Raw genomic sequence first — 18,436 nt, 5'->3', positions numbered from 1 at the left:
AAACAGTTTTTGTTTGCTGGAAATTAAACAGTATTTTTTTCCAAATGTGCCTAAAAGGATGGAAAACCAAAGTCGCAGACCTCATACCGTGTGAAAATGTATTTCATGCTATATTTGAAAGTTAATATGAGATGTGTGACTCTAAGTGAGGCAAATCAAATGTGTTCCAGAGTAACAGTTTCTTCTAAATATGAAATAATGTGATGATGTGACTAAGCTTTATATTCGCTGCATTCATAGATTTACTGGACAAAATGTGTGTGTTCAGGGCTTCAACTAGACTTAACTAGACTCAGGGGACTTTTTAGAACTTCTTGTGAACTTCTAATTGTTGAAATTTTGATAAATGGTTCGAACTTTATGCTTCTCGTTTTTTTAACGTTTTTTCTTTGAAGCTTCTTTCCTTGTATGTGTGTTTCTTACTTTACTTATTGTCTTGGTCTGGTTTCCTGCTCCTGTGTTTGTCTGCACCTCCTCAAATGTGTCCCGCTGAGTTCACATATCACTGCCTCCTTCAGTGTGAAGTCTCCATGCTCTGCTCTCTCCTCTGTCAGGTCGTCTGTTAATATCCCCGGAGCTTCCTCTGGTTTGTTCTTTTTGTTTTCTGTAGTTTTTTTAGTTTGGACTTTTAGTATGCTTGTTTGCCTGCTTGTCTGCCTACTGTCTCGCTTGATATGCCATGCTACTACTTCAAATGCATTAATATTTAATGTAGTCAAACAAAAGCTCAGTATTCTGTTAAGGGGCTGACTAGCTAATATTAGACGTTTAATTAATTCCCTCTGTATCTGTGAGAGAACCACAAGCGCTACTAATAAAATGGATATCAGGTACTTTAGAGTTTGATTAGGTTTGAAAATGTTGAAACATCAACAGTAGTCATTGGTACTGGAGGTGCTGAGGCAGTGGGGTAGATTAAATCCTGCTTGGGCAACCTTGGGGCTTGGATTAGCCACTTGATCATATGTTGTTCAGCAGACAGTGTCTGTAATTAATGAGTTGAACTGTTCATCCAACTTTCAAAGTTTAAAGTTCAACAGTTCACTGTTTTTTGGGGGGAATAATTATATCATCTGAGTGTGAGTAATTATATAAAAAATGTTGCATTATGGATCATAATAGTGGTGTTTCTGTTCTGATACCTAGAAACGACACACAATAGAAGTGCACAACCTTTTGAAGCATCTTCCATTGTATTCTAACTCATACACAGCAGTAATTATAATCTCAGCAGCATCTATCAAAAGATCCCCCCCAAACCATCGACATAATTGAGATACACAATTAACTCAAACTGCTGAGGCCTCAGACTTTGAAAAATGGTTAAAGATTGTGGTTGTCAATATTTCAGTCCTGTGAAACGACAGTGCCCTCTGCTGTCAGAAACTACAGTTGCAGACAGCATCATAAAATCATCCATATAAATATCAATATTATTGTAAGGGTTGACACTTCAGATAAAGTAGAAGTTCCTTTACAGTGTCGTCTCTACTCTGATCAGAATACATCGCTTCAGTACTGACTGAAGAGCTCGTGGTTGGGGTTTAGGTTGCCCTAGTTATGTTTGTAAACATGTCGGTCTGGACAGCAGTGACCTCTGCTGATAGAACGCAGTAACTACAGACGACATTTTTTTTATCATTTTTGTGTAACTAGCCGGAATAGAAAGTACTAAAACCTTTCACTGAAGTTTATATACAAATAGATTTAAAAAATGTATTATAGTATAATCAAAGTATCATATTAACGTTTCTACTCAAGTAAAAGTAAGTGCATACTTATTTTAAATATATTAAAGTAAAAGTAATTGTTGAGTGTTGCATCCTCCCATATGCATCAGTGTACTATATCATTATGTACACTGCATCCATGAATCAATTCTAAATTTAACTAAAAAATATATAAAAAAAGGACTTGTAAAACAATGCTTTGCAAAAATGTAATGCAGTAGAAAGTACAGATGTTTGCTGATATATGTAGTGAAGTAAGAATTAAAAGTACCTCCAAATAAATCTACTAGAGTACAGTAAAGTACAGATACATGAAACACGTACTAAAGTGCAATGAGGTAAATGTACTTACTGTGTACAACCAACACATTTGGCAGTCACTTGTTTACACACATATTTGAGATAATGGGAGTTTCCTGTGTTGAGCTGTGCTTTTTACAGTTGCAGTGTTTGTAATAGACTGGGTGTGTTCCAGCTGTTAAAATCATGACCTGGAAGAAAATTTGTTTTCGTTAGGTGATTATATTAATCTCGAAAACCTTCCTCTAGATTTTCCCCCTCATAGAAGCACAACAGGAAAACCTGGATCTGTAAACTATGCTCCTCGTTGGGGGTCAAAGTTTTCTTTGCACTGATATCAGAGACCAGAAGCTCAAGGTTTGAATATCTCACAGATTAGACTAACAGCTCAGTACCAGCCACACCCAGGCCTGTTGAGAGTAAAGAGATACGCAAGTATTTGAAAATAGACCTCCTGAAAATCCAATCAGTGATGCTTAGCTACCGTATGAAGCCAAAGGTTGCCATGATACCATGTTACCCAGCATCCAGAGCAGAGAGGGTCTGGAGGTGATTAGTCAGGGTGACTCATGAGACAACACCTACCGCAGACACATTTATGGCGTCTAAAAAACAACAACAACATGTTGGAAATCCCTGTCTGAAGTACAGGCCGCGTAGACACTTAACCACAGGTATCGGGTCAGGTGTCGCGTAAGCTCGTGCTTAAGCCTGAGATGTCATGACCTTCGTTAAAGTGACCTGAGGCTGACAACACAAACAGATAACTAAAAAAGGAACAGCTACACAGCATGCAGAGCCACCTCTTTCTCAGCCGGGACAAAAACAACTTGCAAGATCGGTGGTGTTGGGCGTAGCCTGTGGTAGGTAAACATATTTAGCTGTCTGTCTAACATGTGAAGTCATGCATTACAGAAGGAAAATATGGGTGGATGCGATATTTACACTAACCAACATAATAAAGTGAGGTCAGGGTTTGGTCATAAAACAGTGAAGGAACACGCCCAGATGATTGTGTTCCATTATTTTTATCCTGTTCATGACATTCTTAGTAAATTAACTAGAATGTTAAATATCTGAAAGTATGAGTTGCTGTGTGGATCCTCCGCCTGGATTCAGTGATTAACAAATATAAACATGAGAAGTTCTCATAAAGCGTCACAATTAGTTAATCAGATAGAAAAATCTGACAAGAATCTGCAGGATTTCCACCCGGGTGGATCTGGAGTGCAGGAACAAGATGTCCTACCTCGACCTGAGCAGGGTTGAGACTTTAGATCCAGGAAGATAGATTACTGTAATTACAGTGTTATCATTCCCCTGATTAAACCACTCATGGTTTACTTTAGGGTGTTAGGTCTGGTGAAGGTATGACATACTAAAGAAAGAATCAGTTGCTCTCTCTAAACTATGTACAAGTGGAGCTATGACGAGTAAGGAAGAAAAGATAAGAATGTTGTGATTTTTCAGGTCTAATTTCTTTTTAGATTTAATAATCAGCACATCAGTAAAGTTTACATACATTTTCAAGCAATCATTATTGAACAATTGTAGGGAAGAGACATTGCTTATAATATATCTGATATGAAACAAGATTTAGTAATAAAATATATGATAAAATTTAACTAATATGTACATAATAAATATCAAGCTTAGTAGTTATTAAAGAGTCTCGCATTAAACATCCAGTGTGTAATATTTAGGTGAAAGGGAATTATTGGCAGAATTTAATATAAAAATAATCTTAGAGATGTTTTCTCTAGTGTGTTTCACTTTTAAATTGTTTATTTTCTCTATAATGGGCCCTTTATATTTAAATCCTTTATATTTACATCAGGAGTGAGTCCTCTCTATGGAGGCCGCCATGTTTTTTACAGTCCTCCAAACTGGACAGACTAATAACCTTTTGAGTTTTATGACAACTGAAGGCTGCCACAGGTTATCCTCCATGTTTGGAAGTGGTGGGTGAGGTGAGGGGTATTCAGCTGCAACATGCAACTCCACCACTAGATGTCACTAAATTCTACACACTAAAGTGAGACCATTGCAGAAAAGGTCAAACGTAATTCTTCTTACCAATGATAAGTTGAATTGAAACAAAATAAGTCACACCACTGCTCACCTCATTGCATTGCCTTGATAAATATTAAATAATATTAACGTCGCTCTCACCATGTGTTTGGGACTAATAAATGCATCTTAATCTTAATCTAAATCTTAATGTTGATCCCTGTTTCTGTATTTTAATAGAACATGTTTTGGCCAAAGTTGATGTGCCTTCCAGAAGGAGTTGTACATTTTTCAAGCAGCTCGCTGACACTGACTGTTAAAGCCATAAACTGTATGATGATGGACGAGATGACGGCGCCCGTGAAGTAAAGCCAAAGTGAACTGATCACCACCTGGTGGTTGGCTGCTGTCATAAATGTTTCCTCCTCCATGTTAGTGGATGGCAAATGGACCATTATCGCAAATTGAGCCGGTCATTTTATGCAGTCATTAACTCAAGTGATCATTTTCCAGTAAGTTTGTTCTTAATTAGTTATTCGATGCTATAAAAACATTGTGATTGACAGCTGTGACTGACTCACGAATGCTCAAGCAAATGTATCGACGGGACCTTCATGATTCATTTCCCTTCCTTCATCTCTACAGCTCTAAAAGCGTTACCGGGATATATTTTAGCTTCCTTTCTGGATAGTAGGGAGGAGCTAGAGCCGCTGTGGCTCATCGGGTAGAAAGCGTTGTTATTTAACCAGAAATTATGCAGTTGGTTCCCAGCTTTCCACATGCCGAAGTGTCCTTGGGCAAGATACTAAAACTAAAATTCCCCCTGGAGGTTGCGCCCTTCCCATAGAGAAAGGGCTGCCCATAGATGCACAGTGTGAGTTGGTCAAGGGAAATATGTTCTGTATAGCGCTTTGAGTGGTCATCAAGATTAGAAAAGCTTTATATAAATACAGACTATTTACCATTTACTTCCCTAAAGGGGCCACAGAGGATATTCACACAGCAACATGACATTTTCCTTAGCTCTAATGAAGCAGAGAAGGAGAGGCAGGCCTCTATATGTGCTGTACTTAGAAAAACACCAAACCCAATCACTGCATATTATCTGCGGCCGTGTGACTGGGAGCTTATTCACTCGTGATCTCAGCATTTTACTTTTGTGCTGGGTTTGGGTGTCACACTTAAAAGACATTCCATCAGACACCATTAGGGCACCTCAGAACAAAGCGGCATCTTGCTGCCAATATGTGTTTTGCTTTCTCCCTCAATCACGCCATCCTGTTCCTGTTCTGGTTTCTCTTAAAGAAACTCCACTTAACCAACCTACAGTAACTTTTCTGCCAAGCACATCTACTATGTGAGCCGTTGCATTAAGAAGGTTTGAGGTTCACAGCGGGAGTGTTCCTCGTTGAGCTTTGTTGACGTTACTGCACAATTCCTTTAGCGCCGCCTGCATCCTGGCCGGTCTCTCTCCTGCAGAGACCCAAAGCCTGGGAATTATTGCTGATAGAATAAAAAGTAATTAGTGCAACATTTCTACAGCCAGTGCTAGAATGATAAGTACTGTCTGTGACACAGCAGCTGATGCATCATTTATGTCATGAGAGCTGTCGCTCCCCATCTTTGTCTTTGTGTCTGCGATCAGTTGCTCCGTAAGCTGATATTTTATCACCACTTTTCTGTAGTCTTTCTCTTTGGAAACACACTCATAGTCGCCGTAGTTCTCTTGTGCCATGGCAGGAATGAGGTGCAGGCAGTTAGACTGCATCTGCAGACACGGGCTTCTCTGGTCTCTGTGCTCCCAGGTGTAGACAGCGTGGTAAGAGTCTATGGGGCACGACAGGTAGAAGGGGACACCCAGGGGAACTGAATGAACGGCTATCGAATTCTCCGTTGACGAAACTATATCCCGTTTGGTCCGGTTTGCTGTCTTCGGTTCTAAAAGAATGAAAAAACATAAAATATAGATGTAAACTTAATTTTTCTTTTTTATGCAACACTTAAGAATGAATACAAGATCGTCATCGTTACCTTCTAAGGATTCAGAGCACACATTTATTTGCCCGTTCATGATATTCTGAATGCCTCCACTGTGAACAAATACAAAACACACAATGCATTTTTATCAGACAAACATTTAGCAAGTAGCTTTGTTCTTGCCCTGATGATCAATTTTATACTGTAAAATGTTTGTCTCCCTATCTAGTCTAATGAGTCTTGTTAAGAACCTTGTCCTGACTTACTGAACAGTCGCGTTGCATCCAAACTGAGTCCAGGCACAGTAAGGGTCCCGGGCCAAAACACATTCAGCACAGGAGTTGTTGTACCGCTGACACCTCTGCAGGTCCATGATGGAGACTTTCTCTGAAAACCCCACGACTAACTTTTTCTGAGCAAAAAAAGACAGATTCATTATTTCCCTTTAAGCCTGCATTAATATCTTTTTGTTCAATCGAGTGAAGTGCAATAAAGGCCACATTTCTTTGCCTTTTTAACCATCTAGCACCTTTGGGGCAACATTAGCATTAATTTGACTTTGCAATGTAAGTCCAGGGTACAGTATGTTGCTTTCTTTTTGCTCGGTTTTTGGTCTCCACCGGCTGACTCTTGGGTTATATGCACCTTCATGTTCACTAAGCTGTTGTTACTTTGTCTCTCTGTAATTTGTTGCCAGACAAAGTAGCCTACAGAGGATTTTTTGAAGACAGACGAGAGCCTAAAGGCTGAACAGAAATAGTAGAGTGGCCAGCCGTCACACCAGAAGAATAACTTGACAGATGCACATTACTACAAGCTACGTTGCACACGATACATTCAATTGAGCTGTCGTTAATATAAAAAAACAAAAACCCTACTGACAACCATGCATCGTGGGGCATTTCAAGGTGACTTTGTAAATGAGCTGTACCTTCTTGGAGTCAAGTTTCATTGATTGTACAGTTGAACTGTTGGAGAGTTGTGTTTCTGAGATGATAAAAGCTTCAGATCCAGCCTCAAGGATTTTGTGGACCTTTCCGGAGTCTGTTGGAGCAGCACACAAACAGAAGTTGGACATGTCGTTATTTTGGGAGTGCTACTTCGTATTATTAGACCATTGTTTCTAGCAGAGGTTATGAACAATGATAGTCGGGTCAATGTGGAGGAACCGGATTCAAAGCATTGTAGATTATCTCCGTATACAACAGCTTACCCGTGGCTAAAAGCAGGACGTTATACTTGTGCCCGTCCACGGCTTGAACTTGGTCCACTGCCAGCTTGGTATAGTTGTTTCTGCTGATATAAAATGGAGCTGTGTATTGCACAGAGTGAACCCAGTCAGTCATCTCCGGGTAGTCCTTCACCATTTTGACTGTGGGCAGCGGCAGACTCTTGCTGTTTTTCACACACTGAAAGATACATGGGCACAAATATTTATCAGTTTCAAAATAGCCTGTACATAGTAAGACATGGGAATATAAACCAGGAAGCTCAAGTCAAGCTGTTCGAACGTCTTCATGTATACAATAGTGAAGGCATCTCACGTTTGAAGGCAAACTAGAGATAAACATTTACTTGAACTTTAAACTGAAAGGTGGAACATATGTTGCACACACACGACATGCAAGGGGGGAAATTTGTTTTCTGCTATGACCCATCTTGTGTACACAGGAGGACACACAGAGCAGTGGGCAGCCATGCATGGCGCCCCGGGGAGCAGGTGTTAGGGGAGTAAGGTGCCTTGCTCAGGGGCGCTTAGACAGTGGGGTGTGGTAGGCACTTTAACAGTGTGGAAAAGATCCAGGTGTTGTCCAGGTGTTGTCCATCCAGGTATGTTGTTTTTGTTGTCACTCCGTGGATTCGAACCAGAGACCACCGTCGGATTTTCTGCCCACAGTCCAACTTTCTGCCACTAGTCCACCGCCTCTCCACATAGTCCACCGTGCAAGTATGTGTAATCATTGAGTCAGTAATACTTTACATCCTTAAATCTTTTATGGGCCCATTTAGTTCCTTAGTTACAGGGCTGAACTCAAATAGACTTAATGTAAAAATATTTCCAAAAACAAGAGATGAAAACACTGAACCACAATTGATGTGGAGACGAAAGGATGACACATTTTCCACGTCTCCACCCCTTTATGTAACATTCCTGTTTTCTGTAGCTTACAAGCCCACTCAGACACATAGACTGCCCACATTAAAGCCAAAACAAAAGAAAAAAACACTCTTTGACTGCACAGCAACATAACAAAAAAACAAATCCTTACTGTTCCCGGCCGTGGTTTGGGAATATCTTTGTCGTAGCCTTTGAAAGTTGAGTTCTCAAATATTTCTTCAATCTTTTCCATGGAGTAGATGCAAACTGCTGTTGAGTTCCTGCATGTTCAAAATACAAGTGAGGGTTACCATTATAAGCAGAATATTTCAGTTCTGATTTTTTCTTTTAAAGGTCAGAGAAGAGCGAATAACTTTTATGGAACATACCGGACTCATCCTCATCTATCAAAATTTGAGTATCTGACATAGTTTCACCCTCCAACATAGATGTCCTGCCAGTTTTCAGAGGCATGATCAAGTGTTATAAGGTCCACTCCCTTGGCCAGGGAACAAATAACTGTTCTGGCTTTAATTCAGGGAAGCATACCCCACTAATGACTAGCATGTGAACACACTTCTGTTGCTCTGGTGGCCCTTGTCCAATCTGATCAGACAACCCTGACCATAACATCTGCTTGGGCTTGGAGACTACAAATCAAAAGCAGTCAACCTGCCTATATATAAGCGCAATACATTTATAGAAGTATCCCTTTAAGCAAACAATCAAGTACAACAACTACAATCATGAAAAAGTGTGCATCTCCCATTATGAGGTTAACAATTAGTGAAATAATCACTAATTGTTTTTGTGGGTCATTAACAGCAATATTAACATCTGACCTCAGGAGCACATCCATTTTTGTTTCCTCTTCTCATCGAACTGAATTGGTAGAAAACCTACTGTTCTTGCATTTGTTATTCATAATAAATGTTCTGAACTATCGCTAGACTACACAGTGTAGTTAAAAAAAACCTCCGCCCAAATTGAACTTGCTTTTACCAAAATGCTGAGCTTTCAGTTTGAAGGGAGCGCCCTGGTGTGTTCAAGGGTTACTTATGTTACTGCCATGGCTGCAATAATGAAGGAAGGGAAAGTGTCGAACCAGCTGCTTGAGAAAAGCGCGTAGACTCTTGTGTTGCGCCAGTCGTCAGCGTGAATCACAAAAATGTCAAGGAGACGGTTGAAATACAGAGACTCCTCTGGAAACCCACAGACGAGACGGGCCTTCAGGAAAGATGTCCACATGTTCTGGAAGAATCTTTTTGATCCACCTTCATCCACCTGCATGAAGAGTAGAGATACATTACAGCAGGGAAGATTTCCTTTCACTTGCAAACTGAAATATGTCAACTGGTGATATGATATGGTATGAACATCTGCTTTTAGGCCAAGTCTTGTTTTGCACAGATGTCAAATTACAAGAGGAGGAGATGAGACCACCAGGCAACACACAAATGTACGCCGGTACTCCTACATCATTCTGGTTTAATGGCTTGATTATGTGCAAACACAGCCTGGCATTGTATCCACAAGACTATACCCACACTATTTCCATTCCCCTTTGTTTTACAGCACTGCGCAGGCAAATAATTTATCTCCTGCAAGTTCCACATATTTTCCATGTCAGCCACTGATATGAGCATATCCACAAAACACAGTCTGCTGATAAACCTGAAATACTGGCTGACCTTAAACATTGTCCCTGCAAAGATTAACAGCAAACATCACTGGTTTGCCAGATAGGGGCATTTCCATTGTCTGGCAAATTCATTACAGGTTACTTTGTGAAACGCAGCAGACACGCTGACAGAGCAAAACATTACACAGAGAATATGAACTGATTACCACCTACAGGTAACATACTAAGGAAATAGGATCTGATGAGTGTGTTGATTACGATATGGAGCTTGTTATTTCTCAGAATTATCAGCCAATATATGTATATATATATACATTTTTTGTCTTACTGGCCTGCTAGCGCCCCCCAGGTGTTGTGCTTGTCCTTCTCATACAGTCAAACAAAAGTGCTATAAGCTACAGGTGTGCAGATTCATACTGAATATTGATAATTCCAATGCTAAAACCTGTTATATACTGATGATATCACCAGAGAGATCAATAAACTTGACTAAAAGCAAATCTAATCTAATCTTATCTAAAATCATCTACATTGCCCCCTGGTGGTTGCCTCCAGTTTGGGTCACAAAACCAAGCCTTCTCCATGTTAATGGATGGAACATAGGACGAACTTAAGAGTCAAAGTACACATCAAATGCATTTTTCTCGATCTGTGATCACATTTAAGCATTGAGCATTAATACTGTATCTTCATTTCTAACATTTTTCACATTTTAATAAGCAATCTCCTGGTATTGACCTTTCATGTTACTTGAATAAGACTTGGGGTGACTATTAGCTTGATTACTGAAGCTGAACTAATGAGGATTTAAGCAGCTTAGAAGCCAAGCAAGATAAGAGCTTCACTTCATCATCCATCGTACCTTGCAAACTCTGGCGACCCTAGATATCCAGGGGTCAGCCTCTGGGCTATGGTCTGAGTTCTTTTCCCAGAAAAAGATGTAAATCTTCTCTTGGTCTGGGTCTTCAATTCGCTTCACCCAGGAGGCAGAGATGAACGTGGGCTCTGTGGATAGAGGAGGATATGTTTACCAAGCTGTAATGTTGACAGTACAGTGACGCAAATGCTTGGACTGGTATGACAAGGTAATTACTCTGCTCCAAGCAGCAGACACAACAGTAAGGTCTAGATGAGGGTTAAACTACCACGTTAAGTAATCAGATGCACCACGTCAGGCAAAATAATATAATTATTGTCCCTGTGTGTGGGAGGAAATAAATTATATTTGCTGTCACACTGCAACACCAAATGAAGTTTAAGCATAGTCATAATTCAACATCATAAGCTGACTTCACCCACCTGAGACCCAGCTGTCATACATCCAGACATTAGCTCTTCCGCCAGCTTTCCTTCTGAATTGTAATGAACTTCTATCGTTATCCACAGAAGCTGCAGCGTAGAGATCCCCGTCTAAAAATAGCAGAGACATCGCGTGTGAATGAGCACAAATGTTCCCTTATTCATTATATTTATGTGACTTGCCAACTCAACTATCACACTTGATTTAATATTGTTACATAAGCCAGAATCACATGAAGAGTCACATGAAGCACAAAGCTGCACTGTACCTACCTACTGTGAGGGACAGGGAGTTTTGTGTGTACACAGATGGAGAGATCCCCGTTCCCTCATAACTCTCCACTATTTCGTGAGATTGATTGTTCACTGATGAAAACTATAGAACAACAGATAGTTGACAGGATATTTGATGGTTAGTTCCGCACAACTGTGGTGGAAAAAATGACCAAGCACCCAACACCTGCCACCCAACACCCTGTAAATTATAAAAGACGTTTGTCGCAGCCACTTCATCGGTTCAATGCTTCAAAGGGTCCCATGGTTCACACTTTAATGGTGTTTTATTGGTAGTTATGATACCCATATAAGATGTATTTGTGGTTTTAAACAGATAGGGCCTTCTGTATGAACTCTGCGTTAATTTTATCTTTATTTGTGCACCATTTCTGATCCGGAGGAAGCAGATGAAACGGAGCAGTTCCATCGGAAATTGTGGTGGTGCAGTATTGATGATAATTAAAGCAACTGTATATAAAGAAGGAAAACATCAGTACTCCACTTATGTGAAGCCTGGATGGCTCCTTTAAAAGGTGGTGTGCATTTCCTTCCACATTAATTATCTAGCACCAATCGAACTGCTTTAAAATCAACAGAGACATGGACATTGCACTGTCTACAACACGTCACAGACAGATATAACATTAAGTGAAACTCCAGTGCAAATACTTACAAGTTTCCAACACTGTGGCTTGAGTCCATTCGTTCCACAGACAAACGTGCTGTCCTGAAACATCTCAATAACCGTGATGACGTTTTCACAGGAGCCCTGCGACACAAAGGCTGTTCTTTTCAACTTGTATCACAGAACTGATTCTTTATTTCATTTAAAAGATCCATAATTATTTCTGATAACACAAATCATCACTCTCTAGTTACCAACCTCTTTGCACTGCTGTTGGCCTGATGTTTTCAGAAGGAATTTCTGCAGGGGGAAATCAAAGAGAGGACAAATTAAGGTGTATTAGCTTTGAAGGAGACATTACCAATGGAAAATGAACATTTCACATAGGTCTTATCCCTTCCTAGCCTTTAAAGAATCCTGCACTCAAACAGATGAGTTTGAGTGCATTCATTTATTTATTTATATGTCTAATTATTTATTCCTGCATTCATTCATTTATTTATGTCATCTTATGTCATTTTGGTCCCTCGTATGAAATACCTTGAGGTTGGATAATAGATAAAAAAAAACTATATCCATCTTTCTCAGGTCAGCTAAGGTCTGAGGGCCAAATTCACTCAAGAAAATTGATAGTGGAAGACCTCAGTGCTCCAGCCAGAAACGCCAATCCATCAGTGAAATAAAGATGTGTGTGTGTGTGTCTTACGGTCAGAGCTATTATAAAGGCTAATCAATACACCAAGAGAGGCCATATTACGGAAACTCCAGTATATCATATGTCAATGTTTCCAGTTTACCACCAGCACTCAATGCTCTATTTGTGTGGTGGCTTCATACGGAAAAAGTGAACAATGGGCTGCAGCCACCTGCCTCAGTATTGTCTGATCATGAGCAGCTGAACTTCACCAATGGCTTAGCGTGTGATTAGTGTATAAAAGAAGAAAAACGAAATCAAAAAGTTCTAAAGTAGTTTTTTTTTTTTTTTTTTTTTACCTCTTTGACGTTAAGGTCATCCATGTCTAGTTTTAACACAAAGTCAGTGCCTCCCACATACATGTCCGCAGATTCCTCATGGTAAAATAGAACACTGTGCTGCTGGGGGTCTGTGTAGTCAAATCCACCTTTGACTATACCTGAGGGGGAAACACATGAAGGGTCACATTATACTTCAGTAGCGGGGAGGCTGTTAGTGCAGACTAATCATTGTCAATGACAACAACATGGTGTCACATCCAAACAGAACACCCAGTGTGATCTCATCCCCGAGGAAGAGGAGAGATGGGTCAACCCTAAACTGATTAGCTCGGCGGGTTTGGAGAGGATTTGAGGATTGACCCCTGCAGCTGATTGTTCTTAACAGCTTCTATTCAACTCAATGATTTTGACATCTACGCGTATATTACGGCAGCCTGAATGGATCAGTGAGAAGGGAATTTACCTCTGCTCAGAAGCCTTGGAGTGTTTTTGGATCCAAGTCTCGGTGCGTCCTTCAAACCAACACTCAGGACGAGGAGAAAATCCCTCGCGAGCCAAATGTATATCACAACAAACCGCCTCATTTTGCCTTTTAAGATCCCGAACGTGTATTATCCCCTATCTGCTGCGTCCTGGAGCTCTCCTTCCCTGATCTACCGTGCAGATAAATGTGCGGCTGTAACGTCCAGTAAAAATAAATCGTCCAAAGAAGTTAAAATCACATCGCATAACACTAGCGTTAGAATAACGGTCCGCACTCCATGGAACGATCCCAAAAACTGCGGAGCCACCTGCAGTGCTCATAGCGTTCAGAGCTGAGTAGGCGTGGTCAAGGGGGCTTAAAGTCCTGTATACTTTGACAGGTCACATACTATAATACAAATTTAACACGAGTAACTTATGAGATAAAGGAAACCGAAGTCCTCTTTCATTAAGATGCAAATGTTAAACTGTTGAGAATAACTTCCCCATTTTTTCCCCACAAAATATACATATTCAAACACTAGCATCAGTCTATAAGAGAGATGCAGTTGCAGAATGACAATCTTTTCTTTTGATCTTTGTGACAAATGAAGGAAGGACAAACTTAACTTGCTTCGGCTAAAGTTGCCCGAACAATTTCTGAAAGTTCTAGACTCACAGTGGTGTGCACTTAAGGGTTTCACACTAAGTAATACAAAAGCACAGTCAATATTGCAGTTTGGTGCAGTTGAATTGTATTTTCAGTTTTATTTGTCTGCTTTTATTGATATCAATGCGATGGGAATAAACAATAGGGGACTGCATTGCACGCAGGCACTATGATGAAATGTGACCAGATACACGTGTGTTGTGTAACTGGACACAAAAAGCACATTATAAACACATGATGAATAATGAATACATTATAAAAACCCTTTTCTATACAAACTATATATAGATTGTCATTTCATCTAACATCACTTGTTTCTTTAAGGAGACGCCCCCGCTCAGAGACGAGAAACTTCTTCCGGATCACGTTACTCGCAGCGGCTCAGCTGACTGGTCATCATGGTAAACACGTCCAGTAATCTTTTATTTAACACTAGTTTGCGTGTTTTTGAATAATAGTACATATTTGGGAGTTAGGCTGTTTGGGTCGCACGATGTACAAGTGTCTTACCGAACTATTTAGCTCAATACTGTCAGTGTTGAGTCAGGAAGAGCTGGCAGGCTAAGCTAGCAGGCTAAGTGACTAGCACCCTGGGATGTAAATACTCCGCCTGCCTCGTTCCACCTGATGACTCTGTCACAGCTGATCGTGTGTTTATGTCTCGTCTGTTGTAGCGGTTCCGCTTCTGTGGAGATCTGGACTGTCCGGACTGGGTGCTGGCCGAGATCAGCACATTAGCGAAAATCGTGAGTAGTCCCACCGATTGTGCACCTAATCAATAAAACAATCATACACTGCGTGTGTTTTGTCTTTTAATAAAACTCTGCCTTGTGATTTTACTTTGACAGTCTAGTGTCAAGATGAAACTCCTGTGTGCTCAAGTGCTGAAGGAGTTACTTGGGGAGGGAATTGATGTAAGAGTTAAATATGTACTATTCATTTTGTACATACTTTCACATTTCACCCACACTGATACATGATGTCTCCTTCTATTGTTTTAGTTTGACAAGGTCGCAAAGCTCACTGCAGATGCAAAGTTTGGTAAGTGTCTCTTCTCTGTGGGGTTTAGATCTTTACTACATCTACAAGTGGAACTTCTATAAGATGCTAATACTACAGTGTGCAAACCCATGACACTTCATCCACTACACAGCTCCATTCGTACAAGTGATACCTTTTCTTTAGTTTTTTTTATTACTTTATTTATACACTGTTTGTTATTACAGCTTCATTTTCTTTCTATTTTTTATATTTTCACTCAATACACATTTTTGTACTCTAATACAAATGAAACGCTCGCATTCAAAATCTCACTTCAGCTAAACACTGAACTAAAAACACATGTGAATTTGTAGAGTAACTTGTTTCAGTATTAAATGTTAGAGTACACATTATCCAGCTGTGAGTATTATGTAATATGTTTGCATTATAGCAGATGCCATAGTGTTTGAGCATTGTTTACTGCAGATTGTCAAGGAGAAGCTACTTTTTGTAACGTACCTCAAAATGTTCTTAAGCACAGTACTTCACACACACAGCACTTCTTAGTTACATTTTTGCACTACTGGTAATGCCTTTTAAATTATTTATATACAAGCCTATAAAACTATTATACTTCCATTAAATATTTTCTTATATAACATGCACTTTTCTTGCAGAGAGCGGGGACATCAAAGCCAGTGTGGCGGTGCTCAGCTTCATTCTCTCCAGTGCAGCAAAGCATGATGTTGACAGTGAGTCGCTGTCCAGTGAGCTGCAGCAGCTCGGCCTTCCTAAAGGTTAGTCCACTGGAGCTCTCCTTGTTTGCTACAAAAAACTAGTCACACATACACAAACCTCTTTCTGCCAGGAGCAATGCACCAGGACTAATGACAAACGGCTGGTTACAGCAGAACAAAGGTGGAAAAACATCATCTGACCAGTCGTTCTTTTTAAAACTATTAATCATATTTCCGAGCAATGTTGGCACCAGATATAACTTATTTATAAAACTGCTGTAGCTGTCAGACAACCAAGGGCTCCTGAATCCATACATAAATGCAAAACTTTATAGATTCCAGATACATTAGAGTCTTAAATCGCAGCCTATTGTGTTATTGTCTGAGGTTATTTCCCTGTATAATATACTATTGTGTAACTTATATGTGGCCCCACTGTATTCAGCGGGTACTTGAACAATGAAGGCTGTCCTTGATGGCCGTGTGGGTGGTGTGGTGCTTTGTGACTTTGATGCATGAATAATACAATGAACTCTCTGCCGGCTTGTGATTGTAAATTCATTTCTCAGATATTGTGAATATATCTAAGTTGTTTGATGTTGCTGTATCTTTGTTGTGCAGCCTTAGTACTTTAATTTGATTATACCCATAAATCCTGCCTATTAATTAAACACACTCTGCCTTTCAGAACACACAACGGGACTCTGCAAATCATATGAAGACAAGCACTCGGCGCTGCAAGACAAACTACGAGAGACCAGCCTGAGATGTAAGTGTTTCTGTATGTTCAGCCCTTTTCAAGGAGGGAAGACGAAACTTGCTGATGCTGTGCGCCACCATTCGAGCGAGGCTGCTGACTGGAGCAGCCACTAAATCTGCTCTGTGCTGCATTTCAGTGGGACGGCTGGAGGCGGTTTCTTGGCGGGTAGACTACACTCTGAGCTCCAGTGAGCTCAGGGAGGTAAATGAACCAGTAATTCAGCTGAAACTCCAGGCACAGGGAGCCGAGTCCGGCTGCACTGACACGACCGTTGTCTCGGTTTCAGCTGACAAGTTCAGAGTGTTGCTCGCAGGTCAGCTCTCCATCTTGTCAAATCGCAATTTACTCAAATTGCTCTCCAAATAATTATATCCGGCAGGATTGTTTTGTGGTAAATCTTTTCTCATGTTTGTTTCCACAGAGCTCAAACAAGCCCAGGCAATGATGAATGAACTACAATGAAGTCTAAACTCAATATCTGAAGAGCTGGACATAATCGATGCTGATAGACTGCCAGAAGTGCCATGCATACATCTTGTACAGCATTATTTGTTTTTGTATGAATGTAGCTTTGTCAAAGGTTAAAGCTAAGGTTGGTAATGCAGGAAAAGCTAGCAAGAGCCGGCTACACTTTGAAAAATAGGCAACAGAAACATCCCACTCCATCCCATCAACACTATTGTCAAAGCTACGCACCCCAAAACACATGAACACTGCCTGACAACTGCTAGAAGCCAACTTGTGTGGGACTCGCTTGCTAACTTGTGGCTATAGTCACTGCTTCAGGGGTGCATGTCTCCCCGGCTGAAGACTCTGGTCATGCGCAGCGAGAGCACCGGCAGGGTGCTGGCAGACACGCAGGTCAGTTAAAGCCATTTTCAGACATGAACTCTGGAGAATGTCTGCACAACTGGCTCCGGACTTTCTCTGGGGTTTGCCCTTCACACATGAACAATGAAGCGGGAGATTCTCTGCACTGACCAGTCACATCAACACGGTAATCTGCAGAGCGTTCAGGTGAGAGAGGTTGCAGCAGTATTCATTCTGCTATGGAGATTGTGTTTCTGTTTACAGCACATCGATACTGGCGTCAGCTCTTATCACAAAAAGTTCTCTTGGCGTCATCGCTGGTGCCTTCTTGGTGTGTGGCACCTATTTTTCATCCTGAAATATTTGTATCCCTTTTTCTTTTTCTTTTCATTTTTGTTATAATCACGTCCACTCGCTCGCAGTAAATCCTGCAGATGATCTCCTACTGCATTCACTCAAGGTCTCATTTGGACATCACCCTGTTTTACTGCTAGGGGGCTGGCTGGAGACACTCCAGAGAAAGTCTCGAGCCTCTCACATGGACATTTACGTTCTTACTTAATTCTTCTGGAGAATAAGAGGAGATTCTCTGCAGTTCAGTGCATGTCCGACAGCATGGCTATCTGGACTGGCTATGGCTACATTTGAGGGCTAACGGGATGTGAAGAGGATAAAAATAAAACAGAGTTTCAGAAACAAAATACAAACCCTGCCTTTAAGTCAAAGGCTCATTCCTCTTTTAGAATGACTGATATTTAGCTGTGTTTTATTACCACGTGAAAATAAATGCTGAAAATGTTTCTGAACTAAATGGACCATTTATAAAATATTGCTAAATAATTTGTATTTGATTCATGTTGATGGTTTGTATGTTACCATGGTTTGATCAGAAATAAAATGTAAAACCCGGATATATTTGTAGTCTTGCTCCAGATGTGCAGCGCCTACACTTCCCATCATGCATCGAGCTGCTCTGTTTGCTTGTTCTGTGTCTCTGTGGAGCCTTTACTGATGTTAATGTTTTCATCGAGTTGCTGCAGATCACGACACAAACATCTATCTGAACCACTTGTGCTGAGTTTAT

At 40.5% G+C, this 18,436-nt stretch overlaps 2 protein-coding genes across 2 annotated transcripts; one reads left to right on the top strand and one right to left on the bottom strand.

Annotated features, from left to right (window-relative positions):
- Positions 1-1,955: 1,955 nt before the first annotated feature.
- Positions 1,956-13,716, bottom strand: sema7a (semaphorin 7A). The gene is made up of 14 exons (XM_062390815.1): positions 13,396-13,716; positions 12,951-13,090; positions 12,216-12,257; positions 12,006-12,101; positions 11,330-11,432; positions 11,057-11,167; positions 10,620-10,762; positions 9,221-9,399; positions 8,288-8,396; positions 7,231-7,426; positions 6,949-7,061; positions 6,284-6,429; positions 6,072-6,130; positions 1,956-5,978 (listed from the first exon to the last, which is right to left on the bottom strand). The coding sequence occupies exons 1-14, from the start codon at positions 13,514-13,516 to the stop codon at positions 5,563-5,565; spliced, it is 1,974 nt and encodes a 657-aa protein (XP_062246799.1). The 5' UTR covers positions 13,517-13,716; the 3' UTR covers positions 1,956-5,562.
- A 671-nt stretch (positions 13,717-14,387) lies between these two features.
- commd4 (COMM domain containing 4) lies at positions 14,388-18,263 on the top strand. Its single transcript, XM_062390814.1, has 8 exons — positions 14,388-14,465; positions 14,739-14,810; positions 14,913-14,978; positions 15,066-15,105; positions 15,723-15,842; positions 16,471-16,551; positions 16,679-16,855; positions 16,964-18,263. Exons 1-8 carry the CDS (start codon positions 14,463-14,465, stop codon positions 17,002-17,004), a joined length of 600 nt encoding a protein of 199 aa, XP_062246798.1. The 5' UTR covers positions 14,388-14,462; the 3' UTR covers positions 17,005-18,263.
- The last annotated feature ends 173 nt before the right edge of the window (positions 18,264-18,436 follow it).

The sequence above is a fragment of the Platichthys flesus genome, chromosome 6, assembly GCF_949316205.1.
Source record: "Platichthys flesus chromosome 6, fPlaFle2.1, whole genome shotgun sequence".
NCBI classification, from domain to species: Eukaryota; Metazoa; Chordata; class Actinopteri; order Pleuronectiformes; family Pleuronectidae; genus Platichthys; species Platichthys flesus.
This window is presented reverse-complemented; position numbering and strand designations above follow the sequence as displayed.

Bases quoted from the DNA above. Each gene is read 5' to 3' on its own strand.
- sema7a (XM_062390815.1), bottom strand. From the start codon at position 13,516: ATGAGGCGGTTTGTTGTGATATACATTTGGCTCGCGAGGGATTTTCTC. The intron at 9,400-10,619 runs GTACGATGGATG...CTCTTCATGCAG, and splicing joins GGGTCGCCAGAGTTTGCAAG to GTGGATGAAGGTGGATCAAA. The intron at 7,062-7,230 runs GTAAGCTGTTGT...CTGCTCCAACAG, and splicing joins CGTCCTGCTTTTAGCCACGG to ACTCCGGAAAGGTCCACAAA.
- commd4 (XM_062390814.1), top strand. The intron at 14,811-14,912 runs GTGAGTAGTCCC...TTACTTTGACAG, and splicing joins TCAGCACATTAGCGAAAATC to TCTAGTGTCAAGATGAAACT. The intron at 15,106-15,722 runs GTAAGTGTCTCT...CTTTTCTTGCAG, and splicing joins CACTGCAGATGCAAAGTTTG to AGAGCGGGGACATCAAAGCC.